Genomic DNA, 25,400 nt, shown 5'->3' on the forward strand with positions numbered 1-25,400 from the left:
CTAATTTTCAAAATTCACCAAGCAATTTTATCTTCTGCTGGTAGAGCTGGCTGTGTAAAACTGGTCCAAGAATCCCTTTCAGAGTATCCTTACACAGCAATGCCCTGTACTAATTCCGAGATTACAAATGAAAGGCACTGTGATGTCATAGGCAAAGGCTGGCTCAGAGACTGGGGTATCTCAGAAGCCCAAAAGGCTCCTGCTGAAGTCAGTAGGAACTCTGGACCTTTGGCCTTTTTTACTTGGATGAAAATGTTTTCTTCGTCGCTTTATGAATTTAGGAATTCGTGCTCTTAATCCTGTTCCCTTGCAGTTTAGAGGCAGGATGTGTTGTAGTTACAAAACTTGCAGGTGAAGTCATGAAGCTGAATCTGTAAAGAAGTAGAGCTTTTGCAGTTTGATTTAGTTTCTTGCAAGAAAAATGTGCTCACAACAAGTCTTGGGCTAAGGTTCAGAAAGAAATTGTAAAATGTACTTTTTTCCAAAAACTGTTCTGCAGAAGGAGAGGATAAGTGTTCTCTCTTCTTTTTAATGCTTCCCTTGGGAAGCAAAATGGGGAGAGAATCCTATGTAACCCTTTCAATTAGACCTACTGATTGTAAAGCACAGCTTTAACTCAAAATTTCAATTTGGATCAGTTTTCTCTATATTTTGTAATTTTTAAAAAACATTTGTGATAATTTATTCTGCTGCAATTTGCATCTGCTTTCAGATAGCAAAGGAAAAACAGTATAGCATGTGGAGGTCCATTTGGAAAAGGAATGTTCCTACCATGGTAATTACTGGTGCAGTGTGGGACTAATTCATCTTCCTTCATTGTTAGTCCCAGTGTTAACAATGAGCTGATGAGTTCAGAGCTACTCAGGCAGGTTTGTGCTCTGCTGGTAGTTGCAGTCCTATATATGTGTCAGACCATCTTATTTTGCATTAATTTCCAAGTTTTTCTCATAGCAGTTCCAGGGAGTTCCAATATGGAACTTTAGTACAGAGTGAAACGGGAGCTCTGGTAACTGATCTCTTCCAGGGTTAGTTGGCTCTCTCACTGCTTGTGTTGGCACTGCTTGGTTTTAAAGCTTCCAATTACAAAATTTTGTCTTTTTGCCTGAAAGAGTGAAGTTCATTTTGAGGTTAATTGAAGCTGTATTACAATGGAAGATATTTCACCTATTGTTACATTAAACTGTCTTCCAGCCAGTGTTTGGTCTCAGTACCCTGTACCCTATCCCTCTCATATTAATTGAGCTGTATTACACTCTAGTGAGAGAGAGGTTTAATACAAAGAAATGAGTACAGTGAAGGTTGTTTAATACGGTAAAAACTCCAGGATGTCTTCTAATGTTACAGAAGACTCAGAAACATTGTGTTTGGGAGGAGTCTGACCTTATATAATTGTACTTTCTAGAAAAAAAATACTTTAATCATGCTCTCCTCTGTTTCAGATGGCCATCTTTGTCAGTACAAAAGTTAACACAGTTACGTCTGACTTTATTGCTCAAAACAGTAAAGATTATATCTCAGTCTTGCAAAAGGGGGTGGGGTTTTCTTTGTCTCAGTAGTAAAATACTTCAGTAAATAAGAACAGTGGGGTCTGAAGAAATTTTTTTGCAAATGTGGATATAAATTTTTCCTTTCTTTTTCAAGTAGAAAAAAAATATTACTGTGTATCTAGGTTTTTTCTGTGTCTCAGTCATAACCTTACTATTTCATTTCGGGCATGTAACTTTGTCCAACTGTTTGATTTTATGTTTGAGAGTTTTCTGAGGCCTTTCAAGATTTTAAGAGGTCCTTTTATACTATTTTTCTTTCCAAAACATTGTACTTTTTTGTCTTTAAACACTGGTAGCTCTGCCTAGCCCCTCCTTGTCACCCTCCTGATAGGGTTTTTAATTCCTCAGTCTTTGGTAAATTTGTCGGCGAGGAGGGCAGGGGGCCTGTTCCGTGGCATTGGAAATGCTGACAAGTCTGTCAACACTGGGTGTGCGATTGTCCCTCGGAGCTTACATCCGAGTTTGTTGTACCGAGCAGAGAATAGAATGTGGGAGAAGTTATTCTGAGTGTGTGTGCATGTGATTGCAGTTTCCAAGGAGACCACCTTCTTTGTCTGAACATGTCCAAAATGATTGCCTAATTGATCTCATCATGTGGGACACTCTGTCTGTCTTTCTGTCTGCTTCTCTCATGCATTCAATCTCCCCTACATTGTTAACCAGAAAGTAAAAAATGAAAAGTTATGTTCTCGCAAAGAGCCAAACAAAGCCATTAGCCTGTCCAAACGACAAGCTGGGGCTGTCCCTTAGTCAGAACCGATGGCCAGTGTGTCACCAGCGTGGATGTGAGACTGCTGCTGCTGTTTCTCCCCAGTCTGTGCTCTTAACTCGTGCATAGATGATGCTGAGCGCGTCTTTGAAAGAGACAGCTGTTAATGCTCCTACTGAATTTCCACTAATTATAAAATGAAAGGACTGGCGCTCTTTTCCTTCCCGAAGCTCAATAGTCTAGTTTCACTGATTAAAGAACCAACAACAAAAAATCCCCCAAAACACAAAAAGCTCGGGGAAGGAGGAGACGTCAGCCAGTGCCGGCGCTGAAAAGCATGCTGATGTGCTTTTTTTGTTGCTTGTGGTTTTGTTAGCGCTGATGATTTGCTAATGAAGGCCAAAGCTCTTTCAAATTTAGTTCCTCCACACTGGAACTGGAAATGAAGAGCTCAAGTTTAAAAACATTCCTGCTAAAGGGAGGAGAAGATTGCACGGGGCAGTAAGAATGAGGTGCTGCAGCAGAACTGGAGGTCACTGCATGCTGCAGCTCCTATCACTCAGGACTTTGGCCAATCCCCACTTTCTGGCTAAGCAAAGACTCCAATTAAGCTCAAGAGAAATTTAACCTGAGCTATGGAAACACAATATTATGGAGATAGAAACTGAAATTACATCACACTCAAGTATGTAAAAAAGCTTATTAGAAACAGAGTATTGAATAAATACAGCAACTACTGAAAGAAATATTTTTTTAATCCCCTCTGTGGTTTTATTTATTTATTTATAACTTTTTTTTACAGTCCTCTTCCACAGAAATGCAGTGCTTAATGAAGAGGAACATCAGTTGCATAGCATGATTTTGTTTGTTTAATTGCAAGAAGTGTCTGTAATCTGTGTGAAAGCGGGGAGAGGGCATAGTCTGTGTCAGTTTATCTGCAGTGTTTCACACGGGGGGTAAATACCAGCTGGCACATGAAAAAGGTCCAGGCACACGTAAGCCAATGGAATTAAGTGTGGACAGCTTGGGGAGAAGAGTCGGAGAAAATTCATGGAGTTTGCAGCAGCCACAGTTCTCAACTTCCCTGGTGGCATTTACTGGAGAGAGTATGATTAATGTCTCTTTATGAAAGTCTCCATGACTGTTAGGAGCCAGTCCTCTCTGCTTTTCCTACACACTGCAAAGGAGGGAATAGTTTCAGAGGCTTTGAACTTGCCAGTTCCTGCTGCCTCCCTTCTTTCCTGCAAGCAGAGCTCAACTTTCCTGCAAATTTGAGCTGCTGGGTTCAATCCAACACGGAGTCTTTGCAATTGGATGTGACCTGAGCATGAAGAGGTTACAGACTGGTCATTTACTGCATTTACACATCTTTGTGACAGAGAATTTTCCTCTGTGTTTCATAAAGATCAAAATTTAGGCAATAAGCAGCTTAAGGACAACTTAAATGAATGAGAAGTCCAGGGCAGAGCATAGATAACGTTATGGACTGAGACCATTAGGTAGGACAGAGCAGGTTGGTGAAGAAGCTGGGGTGAAGCAACAGTCATTGTCAGCACCTTGGGGATAATTTAGTGGCCTGTTTAGGGAACACTGTGCTTCTAAAAAGATTCAGTATTGTGGCTGTGAATCCAAAATGTCCATCACAAGCACTCGGGTCCTCCCTATACAACCCTGGGAAATTCCTGAGCTGTATTTAATTAAAGCATGATAAATGGTGTATTTGAACAAATAAATTTCTTTCCCCCTTCTGTTGCTCCCTTCTGGCCAAAGCCTGAGGCCATTTCATTTCTCTTCTTTTCTGGAAAAGTGATATGAAGAGGAACTCATGACCTTTTAATTTGAATGTCTTATATTTCAGCTAAGAGGCAAATCAAATTTGTAGCTACACTGGATTTTTTTTTTAATAATAACTGTTTGAACCTACTTGCATTCCGTGCAAACAGGGTACTGTTGAACAGGATTCATCTTTGACAGGCTAGCTGTAAGGCAGCACTTCACAAAGTTTTCCAGAGAGACCTGTTCCCTCTGGGAATCTGACAAGGGGCAGCACAATGGCAATAAGGAGCATGTTTGCTGAGCAGCACTGGTGCTGCTCCCAGCTCTCACCTGCAGTGCCTGCACCTGCACCTACCTGGCCTGAATGACCAAGGCTCCCAAGGGATGCGTGCCTGTGTTTGCAGTATGGCATGTTTGGAGTACTGCACAAACAGAACTCCTTCTGTTTAACATTAGGGTCGTGAAATAAACATGATAAATAGACTTTTCTGGCCCACTTGACAAAACACATGTTTCTGAGCAAAAGGTTGAGACGTGACAGTCAGCTTTAGAATACATATTAAAAAATCTCTATATACTCTGTAGGACATTCAACTGCTTTGGAAACGTGTCAGGTGTGAGACCACCAAGTCAGAAGTGACAGCAGTGCATGACACAACTCCCTTTCACTTGTGCACTGAAACACTGAGCTCTCCAGACATACCTGCCTGCTTGCTGCCCTTATGTAAGAGCTGCAGAAGAGACAGGCTTAAACATTTCCTCCCTCCTGTTCCCTCACCTCCCAATCATTATCTTCCCTTTTCTTAGCTCCTCCCACAGCATATTATCAAAAGATGTTGGACAAAATTATGCTCTCAAAGGGTGCTCCTGACTCACAGAAACTGTAATTATTATTATTTCGTTATTTATTATTCAGCCAGAGTCCCAAATAAAAACTTTTTATTTGGTGTTTCCACGCTTGCCATCTTTAAATTCTTTAATACAATATTTTGTGCCAAACTTGGGTGGATCCAGCCCAGCAGAGCCTTTCTTGTGGGAGTGCTTATTAAACTGAAGTTAATAAACAGTAACCATGTAAGAGCTTTCACCTAAGGCAAATTATTTTTGTTGCCATTTTAAAGTATATTCTATAGTACTTTGACAAAATATGTTTTAGTAATATTTTTAAACTAAAGAATGGATTAGAAGAAGTCTTTTTTTTCAACTTTATAGATAGCTACTGTACATGTTTTGTCTTTGGCACATACCCTTTTCAGAACATTACTTTTGTTGCAATGATAACCAAGAGGACTCAATGTATGTTTTTCAGTATTAGGAAATATTTTTTATTTGCTTGGGGCTGGAGAACAATTTACCACAGTATCAGGCAAGTCAGGAAATCCCAGCGTTTGCTTTTCACAGGGTCTGATATCTCCCATAAGTAAAGCAAGCTGAGTGGAAGCATGTTACACACACGAGGCAGGAAGGCATAGATGGGACAGTTGTTCTTCCTCACTGGAAGTAAGGAAGTTTATGAGGAGGTAGATTTGAATCAGGGAACTCTGTATTTTTTATATTTGAACAGTTTATTTCACCTGAAATCTTTTATGATTTTTTCTGTAAAAAAATTTCATTGGTCCTTTCTGGCTCTTTCTTTTCTTCATGACAGAGAGGTCTATTCTGTTTCAGTACGTGGTTCTAAGGGTATGTGGAGCGGAGAGAACACAACAAATATGTTTGTCATTTTACTCAATTTGAGTATTTTGTCAACTCTTTCTCTCTTGCCCACTGTCTTGAGTAGAACATAGCTGTTTCCTTGCATTTCAGTGTCAAAAGTCTTCATTTTCTGACTGGGATAATATCCCAGATGTGTGTTCAGAACTTTTAGGCTCCTCTTAAGGTTGTTTCCCCCTGTTGTGAGAACCTAAGTGCTAGGGACAGGCTGCTGTGATAGCCACTCTGCTCCATGGACAGAAATCAGTACATTAGGGCAGCTTTTTCTCACTCTGTTTTAATATGTAAACATTTCCAATCTCACAGTGGAGTCAAAGGGTGTAACTGTTGGAAAATCAAAATAATACAAGATTTTGATCAGCCTCAGAGAGTGTTGGGAGACAGAGATGTGTTTTCAGAGACCCACTTGCAGTGAGTACTGGCACAATAAGATCTGCCCATCTAACAGAAAAATACCATCCCTGATGGTACTGATAATTAATTTAATTATATCACCTCTGGCAATGCTTGTTAGATTACCTTTGACAACAAGGTGTCAGAACAATAGTACTTCAGGAACGTTTAGAACGTTATGATTAAAAATTATTCTTAAAATTATCCTTTCCATTTCCCTTATGTCTTTCCAATTTAAACATTTCAAAATAAAAATCAGAAACAAAACCATTCTTCTTATTCCATGTATTCTGGTTTTGCTACTCCCAGAATAGTGCAACCTAATGTGCAGAAGCAGAACTTTCCATCTTAGTCCAGAAGGGATTTTAGAGCTATTTCTCTATTTGTCATACTGCTAAGGAGGCATTATTTTATTGTGCTAGGTACTGCATAAATAAAAAAAAGATGATCACAGCTTTGAAACTTTTCCATATTTTTTTTCCCCTTCAGTATTTATCTGGGTTTTGTGATTGATAGAGGTGTTTATGGTAAATTCCTGTGGTATTCCCTAGTGGTCATGATTTTGCCTGAATCTTCCTCTTATGTGTATAGGAGAAGAAACTCATCCTGTTTGGCTGACCAGCTCACTCAGTCCTGTGTGGAAGTAGATGGTGTGGGCATGGAGACAGGACAGTAGGAGTTAATTAAGAAATATAATTGGGTGATGTCTGGCTAAGCCCCTTTGGAGGGTAACACTCACTGGATACTATCAGGGTTTGTCCCCAAGGCAAGGTTTCACTGGTAGGAGAAGGGAATGCGTATTTCTTGAGCCGTAGTAACAAGGTCATCCCATTTTTCAGTAGTTCTGCAATTCCAGTTCATTCTGGTGTATGGGCATGTAGTGTCCTCATGTGTATGTGTGCACACCAGTACCCATAAATAGCCCATAACTGGCCATGGACTGTGGAGCTGGATCATCGACACATAACCTCTGAAAGAACTCTCGTAATCTCGTAGCTTAAAGCTGCTCTTACCAAAACACACACACACATCTATGTCTCTGCCAGCGACCTATTTCATTTTTTCCCCCCTTTGCATATGTGGAATTTCTCCCCCAAACTATTTTGGCCCAATGCCCAGGAGAACACAACAGTCAGTGGCACAGTGGCATGGTGTAAGTTCTGCATGAAGCATGAAGTCTGCTGGATAAAGTACTGGTTTTTGGGCCACTGTTTAGAGAACAGTATTCAAATCATCAGTTTTGCACGTTAAAAAAAGCTATACTGGGTTATAGTTAGCAATTTTTAAAATGTATTGTTTCTGTTTTTCTTTCACTTCTAAGGCTTTAGAGAAGGACTTAACACAGTGTAAGACAGGAAAAACATCAAAGCTCATGATATTTTCAGTGTGTATGCAGAAGATACAACGATGTAAGGTGTGGTGTTGCTGTTTTATTGGCATTCAGTTCTGATGATCTGTACTGCTCTGGGTTTCACAGTTTCAGATCTCATGGTTAGCAGGGTGGACATAAAGCTGTTCTACCACAGCATCTCCATTCTGTGTGGCTTCTGCAGGATATTTAGTGTGCAGATAGAACTTGGTGTACAAATTACATCTCTTCCATTCTTAAGCACAAAGAGCAATGAAAAAGATTTATAAATGCATGGGATTATAAATATGCATAGCATTTTTCATGAAGGCAGTTTTTTTACCCACTTAATTGAAAGTAAAGGGATAAAAATGAGTAACTGATATATGGATGACAATGCAGTGCAGAGGGTTATTGTTTTCCTAAATGCCTTAACTAAGAAGGCAGTTGTATGTGGAGTTTTATACTAAGGCAGCAGGAATGAGAAAGCTTCTCTTGTGTCTATCTTGTAGCAGCCTTTCTTGTTCTGTACAGCAAAGGATTTTGGCCTATGTAACTCTTCAGAAATGCACAGGAAGCTGTCCCAAAGTTCAGACAGTAAAACAGTCTGAAGTCTCTCAACCTTGAATTTCAGTTATATGGCACAAGGATGGCAGGAAGATGATCTGTAGGAATGGAACTGCCCCTGGAGAAGAAACAATCTTGTCATTTTATTTAGCAAAAATTCATCAAACTAACATTTCGTTAACGATAATGCAAAACAGTGTTTCCCCCCTTACTCAGATGTCTGTATTTTAAAATTGGAGGGAAAACCAAAAAAGTGTAAATGAGGCAAAAGGACATTCAGGCAAGGATATTTAAGAAGTGGCTGCTCAACTCCAGTATCAGAATACAAATACTGGGATATTAGTCTAGACACTAGTTTACAGAGACTGTCCTAAATGAATTTTGATACCTTTTGGTTTGTATCTGAATATTTTCCAAGAGTCAGTTTCAGAGGAATAAATATAAAAAACTTGTCTTTTCTCATAAGACTACATCTTTGTTTTCCCAAGACTTCATAAGTACTTGTACTATCTACATTTTCTTGTGCTTTCTTATTGACCTGAACAGAAACTCCATGTAAGTACTCAATAACTCACCATGTATCAAATGGTTTTGGCATTTGATGGTGTCTTTTACAAACATTTTAAATGTTGCACTGTTGGAGTTGTGAGATTTCTTCTCCAAGTCAAACCAAATTTCATCAAGTTCCAAGGACTCTGGTAAACCCAAGGGTTCTGGTAAATCCCTTAATGCATGTTACTTGTGTATAGTGCCAGTGTTTGTTGTGGCTGCTTTTAAAAACTGTAACAGAAGCCACAGATTATTACAGATCCTTTAAATCTGATTTTTGACTTCGGAGAAAAGTACTGAAGTTCCATAGTGTGAGAGTAATAAATGCAAAGAAATACATGGCTGAGGCAGCTGCTGTTAGAGTTAACTCTGTATTCCCCTCTGCATCAGACAAGACATTTGTCCTTGGAGGATTTTACAAAACCAGGGAAAAAAAATCTGCCACTACAAACACAGTTTGTGTAGCACATTGGTTTGTGTCTTTCATTGTGATGTATCATATTCTGTAAATAAATCAGGATGCCTGCTCATCTGACGGGAACAGCTGGGCTCTTGACACTCCAGCTAACCAAGGACTCACTTCCCCAGTTTTTTCCACCAGAGTGTTTAGTTCCACATGATTTGCCCTCACCTATATTACAGCTTTCTGTAATTTGGTAGTGTTTATATGCTTAAGCCAAAAAAACAAGAGCTCAGTATCTATAATATTCAAAACCAGAGCTGGAGTGAGAGGTGCAGAGCAGATCAACACCCAGAGGCTCAGTGTTTTAGGACTTTGGCTACTCTGTGAGAGCTGGTACTTTGCAAAGCAGGCCCTGACTAAGAAAGATGATCTCCTTCAAAAAATGTGACCCTAAAGGGCTTGGCACTGTCTATTCCACTTAAGAGTGTAGAGCTCCAAATTCTTGAGTTGTCTGTTCTTGTGTTGGGAAACAGCCCCTCCTACCCAAGGGAGCATGGCCTGACAAAAAGAGCATTGAGATAATAAAATGCATTCCATGTTTCAAAAAAAGGACAGATAGAAATATTTCTAGCATAAATTAATGCTGGGTTTTCCTGTAGGAAATGACACTGTAGAAGGATGTTAGACGTTTACCTTGTTTGTGTTGTTTATTTTCACCTTTAAATTTGGACTAAAGAATGCAGCTCACAAGTATCATATTTTATTTATATGTGTGTGTGTGTGTATAATATAGGGCTATCACAATGTCTTCAGATTGAACCTGTAATTCATGAATAGAATACAATTAAATTGTATCTGCCCTGTGACACACATATTGTCATTTTCTCACATGAGGTAAAGTTACCCATCTTTCTTTCCCTCAGATCAATACCATGAACATTCTAACACAAGTTTCTAACACAAGGACCTGCTATGAATGAAGGAAGGGTAGAATATTGTGGTGGTTTATTTTAAGCACTCCTTCAGAATGAACAGGATTTTTTTTTCCTCTGTTCTTTCACTATGAAGCTGTTGTTATCTGGGAGCCTGATACGTGGTCTGGATAAGTGAGAAGGATTACATCTAGAAACCTCTTTTCAGCACACATGGACCCAATATCCAGATGCAATCAGTTCAGATATAGAAACTCAAAGTCTCCTCCAAAGCCTCTTACAATGCTCCTGAAGCACGACCGTGAATTCTCATAAATCCATGTGTTTTGTAGATTTGTGCTAGAAATGAAAACACAAGCAAACATAAATGTAGTAGCATGAAATCACCCTGTAAAAAGCAGAATGGAGAAGTGAACTGAGATAATCAGGCCACAGAGAGAAGGCAAGGCTTTCTTGCTATTGTGTTACACAAAAAATAAGCAAGAAAAAGCTGAATAAGTTTTCCACAACAGAAGGTTGTTGGAGAAAATGTGTTCACACCAACGTAGAACGATCTTTGAGACTCCTGTAGGTTTTGAGGTTACTGGAGTATTTAATGTAGAAGCTCTTGGATCATCCCTGTAGTTCTCAGTTTAGCTAATTTATTTTTTTAAATGGTCTTATTGAAGTACAGAAATGTGAAGTTAAAAGGCACATAGAAGAAATCAGCAGTTGAAACCATCCAGAAGATTGTCTGCAGGAAGGGCATACCAATGTTTTAGTTTCCTCAAAAAAACAGCTATGTAGGTAGATTAATTTTGAAGCTAAATAAAAGTAGGAATGTCTGGAAGTCTGAATATAAAAAAATCAAGAAGGTTGTGTGGTGTATGTGCGTATTTTTTGTGCTCTTCCCACTGTTGGCAGTAAGTAAATAAATTGATTCTTGGAATAAGTAAGGACATTACTCCATGTATTTATTTGGGTATTTAGTTTGAGTCAGTATGTGAATCCTTTTACTTTTCTCCTGATTTCAGTTGTTTCTAGTGTGATCTGCCACAATCTCAGAAAAAGTAATTTAAATTTATTCTATATTGTCATCTGTGAGTGACCAGCCTGGAAGTGAAAATGCTTCTCTTAAAAGTGAGGCTGATTAACAGAATTTATTAATAGCCACCTCTGCCAGGGCAGCGAGGCATGTGAAACGCTTTCCCTTCCCCCTCCTCACTGTCGGGGTGTCCTGAGCACACGGTGACAGAGCCCGAGCTCGGGGACACGGAACGACGGAGGTGATTTAGCACAGCCCGGGGCAGGCGTGGGAACTGCCCCCACGTCACAGGCAGGCTCACACTGCCCCGCGCAGAACAATCGGGGGGATTGTGTTGCTTGGCTGTTCAGTGCAGCGTTTGGAGACTTCCTAATGATCCATTCCAAATGGTTTGGCCAGGCAACCCTTTTGTACAACTCGGCATATAACCTTGTGTGCTTCCCACTTTGTGCTGTCAGACAGTGCTGCTGCTTTACATGGAGTTTACTATGTTTCTAAAAATAAAAATATTCTACCTCAGTCATGAACTTATGGGAATATTGGAGAAAGCATCAGAACACAAGAAACATCTTTAATTAATTGAATGAATAATCAAAAAGGCTTGTCTCCCTCATCACACACAATTGAGTCTCATGCTAATTGTGGAAATCTCTTAACATTTACTTCAAGTTCCTAAAGCTCTGGTATATAATTCATGATTTGCAGCAGAGACCAGAAGTTAAAAGGCTGAATCCTACTTGCATTGAAGCCAACAGCAAAACTTGAACCAGTGCACCTGTAATTGGACAACACACTATTCCTCAAATCCTATTAGCTTTCTCAATATAAACCATTTTAGTGTCTGCTCTCCCACTGTCATGTGATTCAAGTAGGTTGGTCTTGTCACCAAAGACTAAATGGCTTTGTCATGTCTGCTTTTGGCATTAGTAAGAATTTTCAGTGCGTTTAAAAAAGAACAAGGACATGAAAAATAGAAGGAAGAGAACTGTGGTGTCTACCACTACTTTATTAGCTTTACTGGTAATCAGTCACGGAGCTGTCCGGAGGAGCGGGCCCTTGGGAAAATGTGTCCTACCCCACAGCAAACAGTGCCGTGAATGACTAGAAGGAGGAGGTGATGTGAACTGAGAGCCAGGAGGTGCATGGAGCAGTGCCCTGACCCAAGAGAGGCTGAGGCGGGCTTTTCTGTGTCAAGATTTGATTGGTTTGAGTAAACAGAGCCTGTGCATTTCCGAGAGGCCTCTAACAGATGTGTGAGACATCCTGCAGCCCTTTGCTGGAGCAGTGCCACAGCTGGGAGCTCACCTTTCAGCTGGGCTTTGCCTGCTTCCATATTTCAAAAGTTAGCAAGGATAAGATGGAAGTTTTAGATAAGTTAATGCATTTGAAACTCATGTGACCCTTCAAGTTCTTGGAAGTGTAGCAGGAAAAGATGTTAAAAAAAGAAAAAGCCTAGTTGTTTTTCACATTGAAGCAAGTCCATAAAATCCGTGCATTTTAATGTATGTTTCGGAGATAACCTCCTTTTAATCCATAGAATAAATTTGCTGCATTACATTAAATGCAAAAGAGACTTTTTACACATCTTTATGTTTTTGCAGAACTATCTGTTAGTTGTTTCTAAGCAAGAATAATGGTAATTTGGCTTCATTCTTGATCCTTGATTCCATCAACTGTGCAACAGTAATACATTTAGCAAACATGGATTCAGAAAAAATAAAGGAAGAGCGTGCCTTTCATATTCTCATATTTGTCTTTCTACAGGCTTTAGCCCCACAATGCCTATAAAGGAGGCAAATCCAGACAAATTAGGATCAATACCAATGCCACTGAAAAAGTACTTAAAAACAAAATACAATTAGGGGATACAAAATTTATGCAGAAGTGCAAGGAAGAGACAACTGTCAGTGAGTTTCAATTAAATACCTGCTTTTGTTTCACCATTTTCAATTTCAGTGTAGTGGAATTGAATTTATTTTGGGGTATGTTTTTGCTTTATAATAAAACACTATGGATTGGAAGCCTCAGCCTCTGCATGTTACATCCTGTCTTTTGAGGTCATCAAGGACATCAGGGATCCTCTTGTAATGGTTCTAGAGGTGGAGAATGCCTTCTGTCACCTCAGAAGACAGCTCCTATCGTTGTTTCTTGTTCTTCTGGCTGCACAAGCAGCTCAAAAGGCAAGTCACACTTGGTTCCTAACAGAGGCAGCTGCTACTCATGGGATGAATTCCAGCCTAAACACCCTGTGGGTTGCTCCAAGCCCAAATCTCCTGGATGTCTAAGAGAGCTGGGGATATGGATCTCCTTTTGTAAGGAACATGCCAAAATGGCAGGTTTTAAAGTTCATTGCTGGGAATTCCCCACAGATAAATTTCTTATTTTGGACATTTTTGCATCTGTCACTGCATGTAAGTCAGTGATTCTGAAGTGATTCCACATGTAGCCAGACTCTGTTTTGAACCTCCCAGTGTGCACGTACATTGACATTTGGTCCCGAAGAGACTTCCCTCTTCCTGTGCAAATTCAGTAGCCTCTTACAAGGGTTCTGCCTTACCTTTTTCTCCCAGGTGGTGGAAATGTGAGTTGTTTGTTTTGTGGTATCTTTTAAGCTATTCTGGCTGCCAGTTGCCTCTGCTTTTTTTTTTTCTGTTTTTTTTATGAGGGAATGGGGGAATGTTTATGAAATGGTTATATGTCATACGCGCTTTAATGGAAACTTGAGACAAATCTTCTCAGCTTTCCTTAACACTCTGTTCTTAAAAGCCAGATGTTGAAAAAGTTTCAAAAATGTATCTGTCATGCTTAGAATCCAAGCATTTGCACACAATCAATTTTATACACGCAAGTAGTTTGCTGAATACAAAAAGACCAATGGCAGCTGCTGGTAGGACTGATGCTCTGACCTGGATTCTTTCTGCTTTAGGAAGGTGAGATCTGGGGACTAAATCTCAGTTCCAGATCAGTTTGCTCAGCCAACCCCCTAAATCTAAATTACAACAAGCTTCCAGCACAGCCAGGTGGTGATCTGAGTGCTCATCATGAGGTGCCCCTTTTTCTTCACTGCTTACATTCACAGCTTCAGGGAATTAGATGGATGAATACCTGAATTAAGAGAGGATAAATTAGACACACAAATTTTATCTATAAGGTGAAAGCGCTCAGGCTGAAATCTAGCGCCAGTCTAACTGAAGTCTAACTCCATCCCTAGTAGGATGTGTTAGGCTCTGCCTAACACAGCAGGAGCACAGAGGTAGCACAATATTCCCACTGCATTCCTGTGCTCTTGTTCAGCCCTTTCCATCCGCACAGGGACTTAGGCTGCTGTAACTGGCCTCTGGTGAAGGTGGACCAAGGGAAGGCTGCTTGGTCCCATTCAGTCACAGACCTGTACTCAGTCAAATACCAGGATAGTGAGGGCATGCAAATACTTGGGAAAAGAGCCACCTACTTCCCCATTTTAGCTCCCTCATGAAGAGAAAATATTTGTTTCACTGAGTAAATGCCCTGCAGTGGTGCCTTGTTTCTTTCTCTGACTGGAAAAGATTTTGTGGAGTTACTGTGTAAGTTGGATCTTCCTCGACTGAAGCTTTTTTTGGGCCTGTATGGAAGCTGGAGTAGTCAATACTACTGGAGTAGTCAGTTATCTCCCTCCACTGAGGAAAAACACAGGAATAGTGATCACTTAAAGAGAGACATCCAGGAATTTTTGTAGTCAAACAGATCTTTGAGTACACTTTTCCTGAAGTGTAGTGTAGTTCAGTGCTAGGATGCAATTGGTTAGCATACAATCATTTGTCATTTACAGTAAGTTTGCTTTTAGGGCATGAAATTTAGTAGTTGAAACTGATGAGACTTAAGACAATGCAGTCCCTGATTTTTTCAGCTGCTGATCTCCAGCCTGTTTTTAAAACTGTGTGCTCTTCTTTTAATAGTTAGATAATTTTACTCCATATTACTTTATATTGTGGAATTTTAGGTGAAGTATTAAAAAAAAGATGGGTTTTTGTTGGGTTTTTTTTGTGGTTTTTTTTTTTTTTTCTGGCATGGTCTGCACTTTATGTCTCCGTCAAGTGCTTTTCTATAGCTGTTTTTCCCAGACTGTGTGTTTTGCATGGGTGGGACAGTGGGTTATTGTTAGCCTGTTAGACACAACTCGGCTTGAATACCCTTCAGTAGTTTGGGAGGCAAGTCAGCTCTATTTGCATTTGTTCCAGTCACAAAGGTTTATAGGTCAGCAAAGGCTGGCTGGAAAAATTCAACATGCCAATGCACTATTCTTCTATGGTTGTCAGGAATTCAAACGTGCTGGTTTTTATATTTCTTCTTGGTCATGAATATATGATCGCACAGTCTGAAGTCGCTTTGTTTCTTCGGAGCTTGGTACCAGCTGGGACTAAGATGGAGGATGTGACTTGATGCCAGCTTTCCCCCCCTTCTTTTGCCCACACTAATCAGCAGCAAATCAAATGTCCATGTGTCTGGAGGCAGTGAGAGGGCACTGCTCACCACTGCACTGGAGTGCTGCCGGGTTTTTCTCTTCTGTAAAAAAGACTCCAGCTGAATAAAAGGTGACATTTGTCCTTTAACAGAAAACATTGCATTAGCTTAATCTCCCTTCTGGTTTGGGTTTGGGTGCCCTTTTTTCTTTCTGTTTCTATTTAGGTATGTTTGGGTTACATCCTGAAATGTTTCCTGCTTAGTTAGATGCTGAGATGGTGTGGAGACCTTCATTTGTGCACAGACTGACAAAGAGCTGGCATCTTTTAGGATTCAGAAAATTAAATGCTGTTTGTATAGCTTTAATGTACACTCATAAAGAGATCTCCTGGAAACTTTGGTATGTCACCAACAGCCTGATCTTCTGAGAGCTTGGAATCAAAGCTTAAAATACATGCTAAAAAGACTGTCTTTCCCAAAGAAAGCATTTCCTTAGCTTTGTTTTTCATCCTCTAGTTTTAGCGAAGGTATGGTCTTTTGCAGTTCTTAAAATGAAATATAGATTTATCCCCTGTAATTCGATTCCTTCCAAGCTGCATTTTGAATTTTAAATGGTGTGTCTGAACGCATTGTGCAGGATACTATTGCAGTTTTGCTGGGAGCTGACATCTCATTTCCAGGCTGGCTCACTGTAGCCCATTACCCCGAAACCTGTAAGCCCCGCTTGAGCTGGACTGATTTTAACTCACTCACAAACCCCACTTATCTTTATAGCTGTAGCTTGAGATCTGAGAATTTTCTTATGAAGGAATAAAATAATGCCAGATCTCCTTTTAATATGCTCATTGAAATGCAAACTGTGACCTTTCTTGTTCTGTTGTAAAGAGTCTTTCTGCAAAGTAGGGGCTGTTTGGGGGCGTCGCATGTGCAGCCTGGGGAGGCAGAGCTCCCCCTCCTCCTGCTGCCTCTGTTGGGGCAGCCAGGGAGCCCCGTCCCTTTTGAATGCAGCATTCGCTGCCAAGTTGGCACCATCGTTCATGTTTATAGATTTAAATTCAGCACATGGCTTTAACTCTTCAGCTGCACTGGCTGCAAACAATCGCCCCAAACCAAACGCAAAGGTATAATCAGTTCATTGTCTCTGCCTTGCCAAGTTGCATCTGACCCTTGGAAATCCAGTTGGGAACGTTATTTTAAATGCCATCCTGGGTAAGACACATGCAGAGAGCAAAAGCGTGTTTTACATGGAAATGTTTACAAAATATCAAACCTTTCAGGGGAAAAGCAGCTCCTAAAATAAACATTTCTTTAAATCACATAAAATATCGAGGGGAATAATGGAAAAAGACTCCACAGTTACAATACTAGTAAACAGTACAATACCAAAACCCAGTTTTTTATGAACCTCCTTTTTTAGCCTACACAACTACTAATGTGGTGCAAACAGCATAAAATTGTCAGTCACTGGAAATTAGTCTGAGAAGAGCGTGTCAATTTGGTTGGAGAGGTTTTTGACTTTTAAAAAAACAGTTTGGTGTGTTTTAGTAAATAAATATTTCAGTCAGTTCTGACTATTTTATTAAGCAAAATATTTTACCACTCATACAGTAATTTTTAAAATACAACTATGATTGATTTATTAAGAATGTTTTCCTCAATTAGAGACGTACTGCTCCATGACTTTAGTATTTAGTAAAGGAGCAATGATAACCTGCAAATGTAGTCATGCTCTGAAATCTAATGTGAATCTTGGCTTCAGAATGGACAAATAAATATTTAATACAGTGATTGTGTGAGGACTGTCTACCCAGTGAAAGCATAGGCTGAATCCCCCCACCTCAAGGCACTGTTAAGGTTTGGGTATGGACAAAAATGCATGGAAATACAATTTCCATGTTTTTAGCTGCAGCCTTTTATCTTAATCAAATATTTTTTTCTAACTTGCTCATGTGCTTCATGCTTACAAGCATCTCAGTTATGACTCTTGGATACAAAAATAGTATGGTTCTAGCACCTGTATTCAATCATATTAGAGTTCCAACAGGGCTGGGGGTGGAGGATTTACCTATTTTTTCCCAACAATTTGGAAGGCATAAAGCACTTGGCATATGACAAAATAGTTCTTTCATTCACAAATTATTTCTTTAGCATTAAGTTCTGGATGCAGGTGAACAGTGATCTGTCTGTAAAGCATTCAGTGTAATCAAAGGGTAATTTGGTAAGTCCCTTTCTGGGATTTTAAGTATCTTCATAATCATGGATGTGATGTAGCCTATGGGAACCTTCTTTATAGCTAGCTCTGAAAACAGATGAAGAACAACAAAGCATCTCAGCTACACTGTAAACATGTAACTATATTCTTATTTTAGAGTAATAAAAATTCCTCTTATCTTTTTCTCTCAAACCCTGTCGAGTGTTTTGGTACAGGATGCACTCAAAATAGCTATTTTTTGGCAATTATTTCATTCTTTGAAGTGAATAATTTTTTCATGGTGTATCAGATATACCACATTAATCATCTCTTGGCATTTTTCTTCTAATTGACACGTGTGTGTGTCTGTGTCTGTGTGTGTGTGTGTGTATACATCCGCATGTGCTCTTCCCTTGTTTCTGGAATTTTAAGGAGGTGAGAAGCACACAAACTGAAGAGTCTCTAATGGTTTGCTTGCTGTAGAAAACAGATTTATTTTTATAAAAATACCCAGTGTTTTCTGACCTAGTGTGAAAGATGCTGTATTTATACAAACACTAATGTCGGTAGCACAGCTGTTATGTTACTTTGTGCTTTTATTGGTGTGGTTTCCACCAGCTCCTAAACCCCTTGGATCACTCCTAAGTGAAAGCCAAAGTTGCAGGCACAGCTTGGATGCCCTTGTGTGTCCTGGACTGCAGTGGATTTTTTGGTCATTGCAGCCATGATCGATAGGTGGATCTTTGGGTTTGGTTTGGTTTGCTTTGGTTTTGTGGAACTGGTTTTGAATAGTGGAGGGAAAATACAGAAATTGCATATTGATGTTTTAGTGCCACAGAAAAGGAGACAGACCACTGACATATCGTAGTAATTTGGGATGATGACAAATCCCTAAATTAGCTGTGTGCAGTGTGAGACACCCCATGGATAAGGTTATTTAGAGTTTGCAGTCTTCTAGAGAGAAAAAATACTAAATCAGCCTTAGAGAATTGTTTTTTTATTTTAAGGTGGAAAAAGGACATGGGATTTTCTTACCTGGTGCTTTAGTTTTCCTCTACTTGTTCTCTCTTTTTTGTTGTTGTGGTTTTTTTTTCCCCAACACTGATCTTAACCGTGTGAATCTCTCCCCTTGTGTTTTTCAGCACCTGCCAGCTCTGCCTCCAGGCTCATGGCTGTGTTCAGACCCCAGCAATAAACTCTGAAGAGATAGGATACACAGGATATTGCAGCATTAGAGCAAATGGCCCTTTTCCTCGTTGTGTCACTATGCAATTTGTAGACATCCAGAAAATCCAGGGAACTTGACAAGTATTTACATGCCCTGACACTGCCAGCAGCCCACCGAGCTTCACCTTCCCAGGGAGGTTATCCTTGTGCCAGGGGAGGCCCCTGTCCCAAGACAGCTTGTCCTCCCTCCTCATCCATGTCCCAGGAGCTGTGACAGCCTGTCAGTGCCTGCCTCCTGGGATGTGGCAGTGGCAGCTTGCTGACGTGCACATTGGCTGATGCCAGGATCGCCTTTTTATGTGGTGCTCTTTGCCTTTCCTCCCCAGCTGAAGCCCAACACCAGTGTGACCAGAAGCAGAGTTTGCAAAGGCTGGTCACTGCCAGGAGTGTTCTGTGAGGGAGGGCAGAGGAGGGAATGAGAGACTGTCGGTGTCAGTTCTGGGACAGAAGACTGGTTGGGAAGCCTCATTCTGTTCACCTCTTGCTCTGACTAAGGCATAATGGGAAACTGAAAATACCGATTCAGATGACAAGTAGAACTTGGATCCCTGCAAGAGAGCCATATTTTCCTCCTGTCAAATCTTTGAAAGATCAGAAAAAAAGTTTTGCTGTTACTGTCTTTAATGCACCCCCTTCCGTGCCCTACTTCAGGACACGTATGTGTAATCTTCTTCACTCATAGTGAGAAAATGGTGTTCGAAAAGCCAAGAATGTGCCTGATGTAATGAAGAATCCCCTTATGATGGTGACCATTTTTCATTATGAAAAGTTCTTGTTATGCTTTCTGTCCCGTGGGCCTCAGCACAAAGATGTACTGTCCCACTAAGCGTAGCTTTACTCCTCATCTTACCCCATGCTGTTATTGTATCTCAGTATTTTTTCATTGATCCATTAAAATAGGAAATACTTCTGAACAGTTGCTCTCATTGAATTCAGATTCTCAGAAAAGTAAATGCAGATTTTAGTTTTTGCAATTAAAGTTTTAAAGAACTTTAAGCAATTAAATTAAAAATAGAAAGCATTTAGCAATCTAAAACCTAAACTTCTATAGAATTTTGCATAGTACATCACTGCTTGGTGCACATCCATGTGGCCTAACTGCACAATGCAATGTGGCCTCTAAGCAGATGCATTACTTTACACAACACTACTTGAAATTAATTTAATTATATTAATGTAGAAATCATGGTACTGCTCGATAATCCTTTTTCACTTCTGCTACCTACAGGAGTTTAAGGATATTTCTGGTGTGAACACTAGTTCTTTGAGCAAGGGTTCTTTGAGGAACTGGGGTGGAGGACAATCTCCTTGTGATTGCTCTGTTTGTTTGTCCCCTCGCTGAAGTTCAAGTCGAAGGCACACACAGAACAGCTGTGGACATTTTGAATTCCTTGGCCCTGCCAGAGGCAGTGGAAAGGAGCACAGGAGCCCCAGGCCTGTCCCATATAAGAAATATGTCCCTTGCCAGTATTGTTATTGTGCTGTATTTCACACCAATTGCCCCCTGTAAGAAGGGGATGTTCAGTACACTTAACAGTACCAAACCTAAACAGAAGTGGGTTTAATTGTGCACTGTTAATTCTGCACAGTCCCAGTGCACTGTTCTGTGGCACTCAGAGCTGGGTTGTGTGCAGGAGCTGAAAGCCACTGGAGTGGAAGCTGGAAGGCTGTGATGGCCTATGGGGGCCTGGAGATGAACCCAGGGTAGGAAACCGGTGAGACACAGGAGAAAAATGGTTTCTTTCCTTGTATCAAGGTCTAGATCAGCCTGACCCCTCCGTGGCCTTCCTGCTGTCACCGCATTAGCACCAGCTTTGACACTTAGGGCTGACCTGTGAGACAGTGCAACCATAGACTGAGAATGAGCAAATAAAAGTGTGGCATAGAACTGTGTGGGAAAGGCAGTGAGGGGATTGCCAGACATCGAAATTTCATATAAATTGTTTTTCCTTAGAAGGGAGATTAGTACTTGTTGGGTTTAGTGGACTTGTTTTTGCCTGACATGCAGCTGAGTTAGGTGTTGTGTATAGATCCTCTGGGATTTTTTTGACATAACAAAAGGATTTTTACTTTGCAGGGAATGTTGGCCTGGAATGTGGCCAGGTCTGACCACTCTGTAAATTTTGGATGTCTGAAGGGGGAGATGCCATCATGCTTGGTTGGGGCTCCTTCTGCCACGTCTCTTGGGAAGTGTTCTCTTCCCTTGGCGAGGTCAGAGTGATGCTGCTGGAGGGAAAGCTCTAGCTAGGCACTTTTTATAGTGTAGAGAGGTCATTCAAAGAATATTTGCCATGAAAGTTTAATACTGTGTTTTAATTACTGTTAATGGGGGTGACTCTGGTTCTAGAGCCACTCTTTTGTTCCCACTCTTTCGTGTGCATCTGGTGTTAGAAAATTTTAAGTTGCGCAACAAATACAGGTGAATAATTTGCTCTCAAATGCATTTTACAATGCTTCACCTAAAAATAGGTACTTCTAAACAATGCAAAAATGAACCAAAACCAAGAACCAAATGTAGTTGGCTTTTTCCTTATGAACATGCTTCCTTTATATAAGCTTCCAGGTGTACATACTGGTGCTGTGTACATGCTATAGATTTATTGTTGCTAGCCTGTTTAGCAGTATGGTGATATCAGCTAGAGAAACTGCTTTTCATGCATTTTTTGCATTAATCTGGTTCTTTAATGACTTTCTCTGACTTGCAAAATTTTCTGTTTCCTCAGAAGGGCAGGAATCTAACAGAAAAGTAATTATCTACCACAAATACGGGTTTTTTTCTAAATAAAGAATTACAGTAGTTGCAGTATTCAGTCCAGAATCAGGGGCACGATTTGAGGATCAGGTCATTTGGCAGAATAGCAACAGAGAGTTTTATTCCTCAGGTGGCACTCACTTGAATGCAGGTTACAGCTGCAAGTCTGTGTAAGTGTTGAGATACCAGACTTTGGAAAATTGTAGCATTCCATTGTATAAGAAATATGTAAAATACTTGTAGGGAGTTTAAAACTTACTAGCACTTTGATCTTTGCACAGCAAAACCTTTGGTAACCAAAGTAACTGATGTTAAAATGTTGAGACTAAAGTAGGTTGTATCAGCATTTCTGTCAGCATGGCATAACTCAAGGGGACTCATAAATCTGGTTATGCCACCAGTGTCTTGTAGTTAAAGGTACCATGGGTTTAAGTGTCTGGAAGATCATTTCACAGGTATAATTCTCACTGGCAGTGAGTGAGGGCCAGCTGCACACCTGGAGCTCTGGTGTGGGCAGGGGAAGCTGTGTGGTCCCATTCCTGCAGGGAAGTTCTCCACCTACCTCTACAGACAGCCTGTCCATCCAAGTGGTTCCCAGCTGCAGGGAGATGCTGTGTGACTGTGACATGGGTGCTGAGAGATGCTGTCACACTTCACTGGAGCTTGTCAGGTGCCCAAACATTGGTCTGAGTAGGAGTGTCAGAGATTCTATTGTTACTGTAGTTCGTTAGTTCTTGAAAGAATTTTAAAATAGAAAAATGAATTCACTTGGTAACTGCTAACACATTTTCTGAGCACTTCTGAACAGCTGCTGGCTACTGTCTTTGGATATAAAAATGGAGTTCAGGCAAGTTCACCAACAAGTGTATTGGAAAACTTTATGGATGTATCAAGAATGTATGCTGTCCTCTGCTGATGATGTGTACTGGCCTTTGCTGCCTTCTGAAAGCAGAAGATGCTTTAGTAATGTCATTTTATAGACAATAAACATCCTCTGGCACTTCCAAGTTGGTAAATCTACACCCTGAAAGAAAAGTTACAAAAATGCACTGTGCCTTTAGCCTCCTGATGTGCCTTAAAACTTCAATATCTTTGCTAATTTCTGCCTTCCAATTAGTAGTTGGCAGGGAAGACTGGGAGCTGCTCTTCAGAAGCAATGGTTGATGGATGTGTCACCGGCAGGCTGCTCTGCAAAAATTCCATGTGAATTTGGCATGCAGGTTAGCACCCTTCAGTACACCTGAGTTCTGCTTAGCAGAGAGAAGTGGAAAAGGAGTTTGAAATGCCTTGGCTGTAGAGGTGTCACCCCTGGTTCACACTCCAAAGAACATAAAGAAACCAGAAGCTGGGGGAACTCGGTTCTGTGGAGTTCAGGGCATCTCAGCAGGAACTCTTCTGATGTAAAATTGTACAAATAAACACTGTAAGTAAGTTGCAACCTCAGAAAGACATAACACATGATAAGGTAATGGGTGGCAGGATATGAACAGAGTGACCTGCATAAAATGTGACTTTAGTTCCAAGGAGGGTGAGCCTAAGTTGACCAAAAAGTGAAGTGGGAGAAAGTTTAGTTAGTAGCCAGGTGGTTTAGGGGAAAATCAGACCTTTCCAGAGCATTGTATCACATTACAATCAGTGCGGGGCATTCTGCCCTGACAGTCCTGCTGGCTGAGGATACTCTGGCCAAGGCCTCAAGGGCTATCATGGGCCCAAGCAGGTGGGGAAAGCTCCAGGACAGACCTTCTACGTATCATGTTTATAGGCAGAAAACAGAGATCTTTGCAGGTTCAACATCATAACATCCTTGTGTGAAATAATGCTATTTATTTACAACCTTCTTTTTGAGGGAGGGGATGTTTGAGGCATAATGTGGGTTTTTCAGAGACATTCTGTCACTTGGAAAATACTGCAGTACCTTTCAAAAGCTTTTTTTTCCATTTATAAACTGAAACATTGAGCCCTTGCAGATAGGAAAATCATCTGATATATGAAAAAACCCACGGCACTGCATTTTCCTTTCTAAATAATAGATGAACATTTATAGATGAAAGCCCCTCCCATTAGTTAAATAATAAATAAAGAGTTGCATGAGTTTTCTTTCAAATTAAGCATTTTTAATTGTTCCTGATCATCCCAAGCAAATACAACTGTTACGGTGATGGCTCCAAATATCAGCCTCATACAATCAACATAAAAGGGCATTATTTGCCCAGCTGTGCTGAAAGTCCCACACATCATGGTCTTATGATTAGTTTTGACATATATTTTTAAAAGAAAATCTTTGTATTTTCATGGACTACTCTTTGATTAGCTGCATGGTTGTTACAGCTCTGTTCTCCTTTCTCCCCCATTTTTATTTATATTTGCCAATATTTGGATACCTTAGCGTTGAAATAACTCTAAGGTAACCCAAATAACAGGTAGCACTAAATCACACACCTCTCAAATTAAGAGACCTCTGAAGTCAGAGATACTACTTTAGCTCCACACTGAGTTACCAAGCTTTAAAAACAGCATTTTAATTTATTTCTTAGCCTCTCCTTGTTCCCCAGAGATGCAGCACATCCCTCAAACCACTGCTCTTGCTCCCAGCCTTGCCCTGTATTGTATTTCTCCTCATGAATATTATAATCATCTATATTAACCTGTACATTTTCCAAAGTGCACAGTACCACAGCAGTGCCCTAAAATTCAGAAGATAGCTCAAGTACTCCCTTAACACTAATGAATATCAGTAGTAAATTCTGGAGAGCAGGTAACAGATAACTAATGACAATTATACCCATTTTTTAAAAAGTGACTAGAAGTTGAAAATAATGCAGTGTACTTTGCAATCTTTTATACCTGGACCACTGCCTTGGCCAGGTTTTTGTTGAGGTGGAAGATGTTTACCCCACAATTGATACCCACAGCCATTTTTTCATTTAAAAAGTTCCTTTTTTTTGCACAATGTCAGTGTTCAAATATTCACCACAGAGCTTGGAACTATGTATTGGCCGATGATGACTTAGAAACAAGTATGAGCTTGCAGTCCTGAACCACATGCTCTGCTTTTCCATACCAGCTGGTTAAACTGAATGACAGCTCAAGCCCAGACACTGTCTCCCTCCAGCAAGGCTGTATCAGACCTGTCTGCAGAGGGGTGTTTGCCTCCAACCTTGTCCCTGCACAGCCCAGGTGATGTGAAACAGCCTGATCCTCGCTGAGTTACCAGTGTTTGGACCAGCCCAGCAGAGGACTTCCTCTGGAACCTGGAAAGGGAAGGGTGGGGAAGCTTCTTCAGTAGTTTGCTTCATATGGATTCTGCTTTGTCATTTTAGTAGCCTTTCCCAGGAAATCTGGGCTCCATCACAGGTCACAGTGACTTGGGAAGATAAATTCCATCACTCCAAATTATCCCCTCCTTCCTCCTTCTCCTCCTCCCACCTTTGCATACTGGAGTGATGCTGTATGGCCTGGGATGTCCCTGTGGCCAGTTGGGGTCAGCTGTCCTGGATGTGAATCCTCCCAATGCCCCCCAGTCCTGTCACTGGTGGGGTGGGAGAGGAGCAGAAAAGGCCTTGGCTCTGTGCATGCCCTGCTCAGCAGTAACTAAAACATCCCTGTGTTATCAGCACTGTTCCAGCACAAATCCAAAACACAGCCATTGCCACCTGCCAGGAAGAAATTTAACTCTACCCCAGCCAAATCCAGCACAGTTCCTGAGTCCTTTCAAGTCCTGAGGAGTAAGGTTTGTGACTGGGGAGAAGATCAGACTGTGGTCCTGTGACATTCACATACTGCCACGTGTTTTCCCTGTGTCCTCTTGGCAGCCCTGGGTATCCTGCGG

The 25,400-nt window shown here is 40.7% G+C and overlaps 1 protein-coding gene across 1 annotated transcript in view; it reads left to right on the top strand.

Moving 5' to 3' along the window:
* The window catches only part of LOC134549262 (uncharacterized), a 105,875-nt gene extending 86,169 nt beyond the window's left edge, over positions 1–19,706 (top strand). The window contains exon 7 of the mRNA XM_063394827.1: positions 18,735–19,706. Coding sequence (XP_063250897.1) covers positions 18,735–18,897 — 163 coding nt within the window. The 3' untranslated portion in view covers positions 18,898–19,706. The remainder of the gene's footprint in view (positions 1–18,734) is intronic.
* Positions 19,707–25,400: the final 5,694 nt, after the last annotated feature.

The sequence above is a fragment of the Prinia subflava genome, chromosome 4 (assembly GCF_021018805.1).
Source record: "Prinia subflava isolate CZ2003 ecotype Zambia chromosome 4, Cam_Psub_1.2, whole genome shotgun sequence".
NCBI classification, from domain to species: Eukaryota; Metazoa; Chordata; class Aves; order Passeriformes; family Cisticolidae; genus Prinia; species Prinia subflava.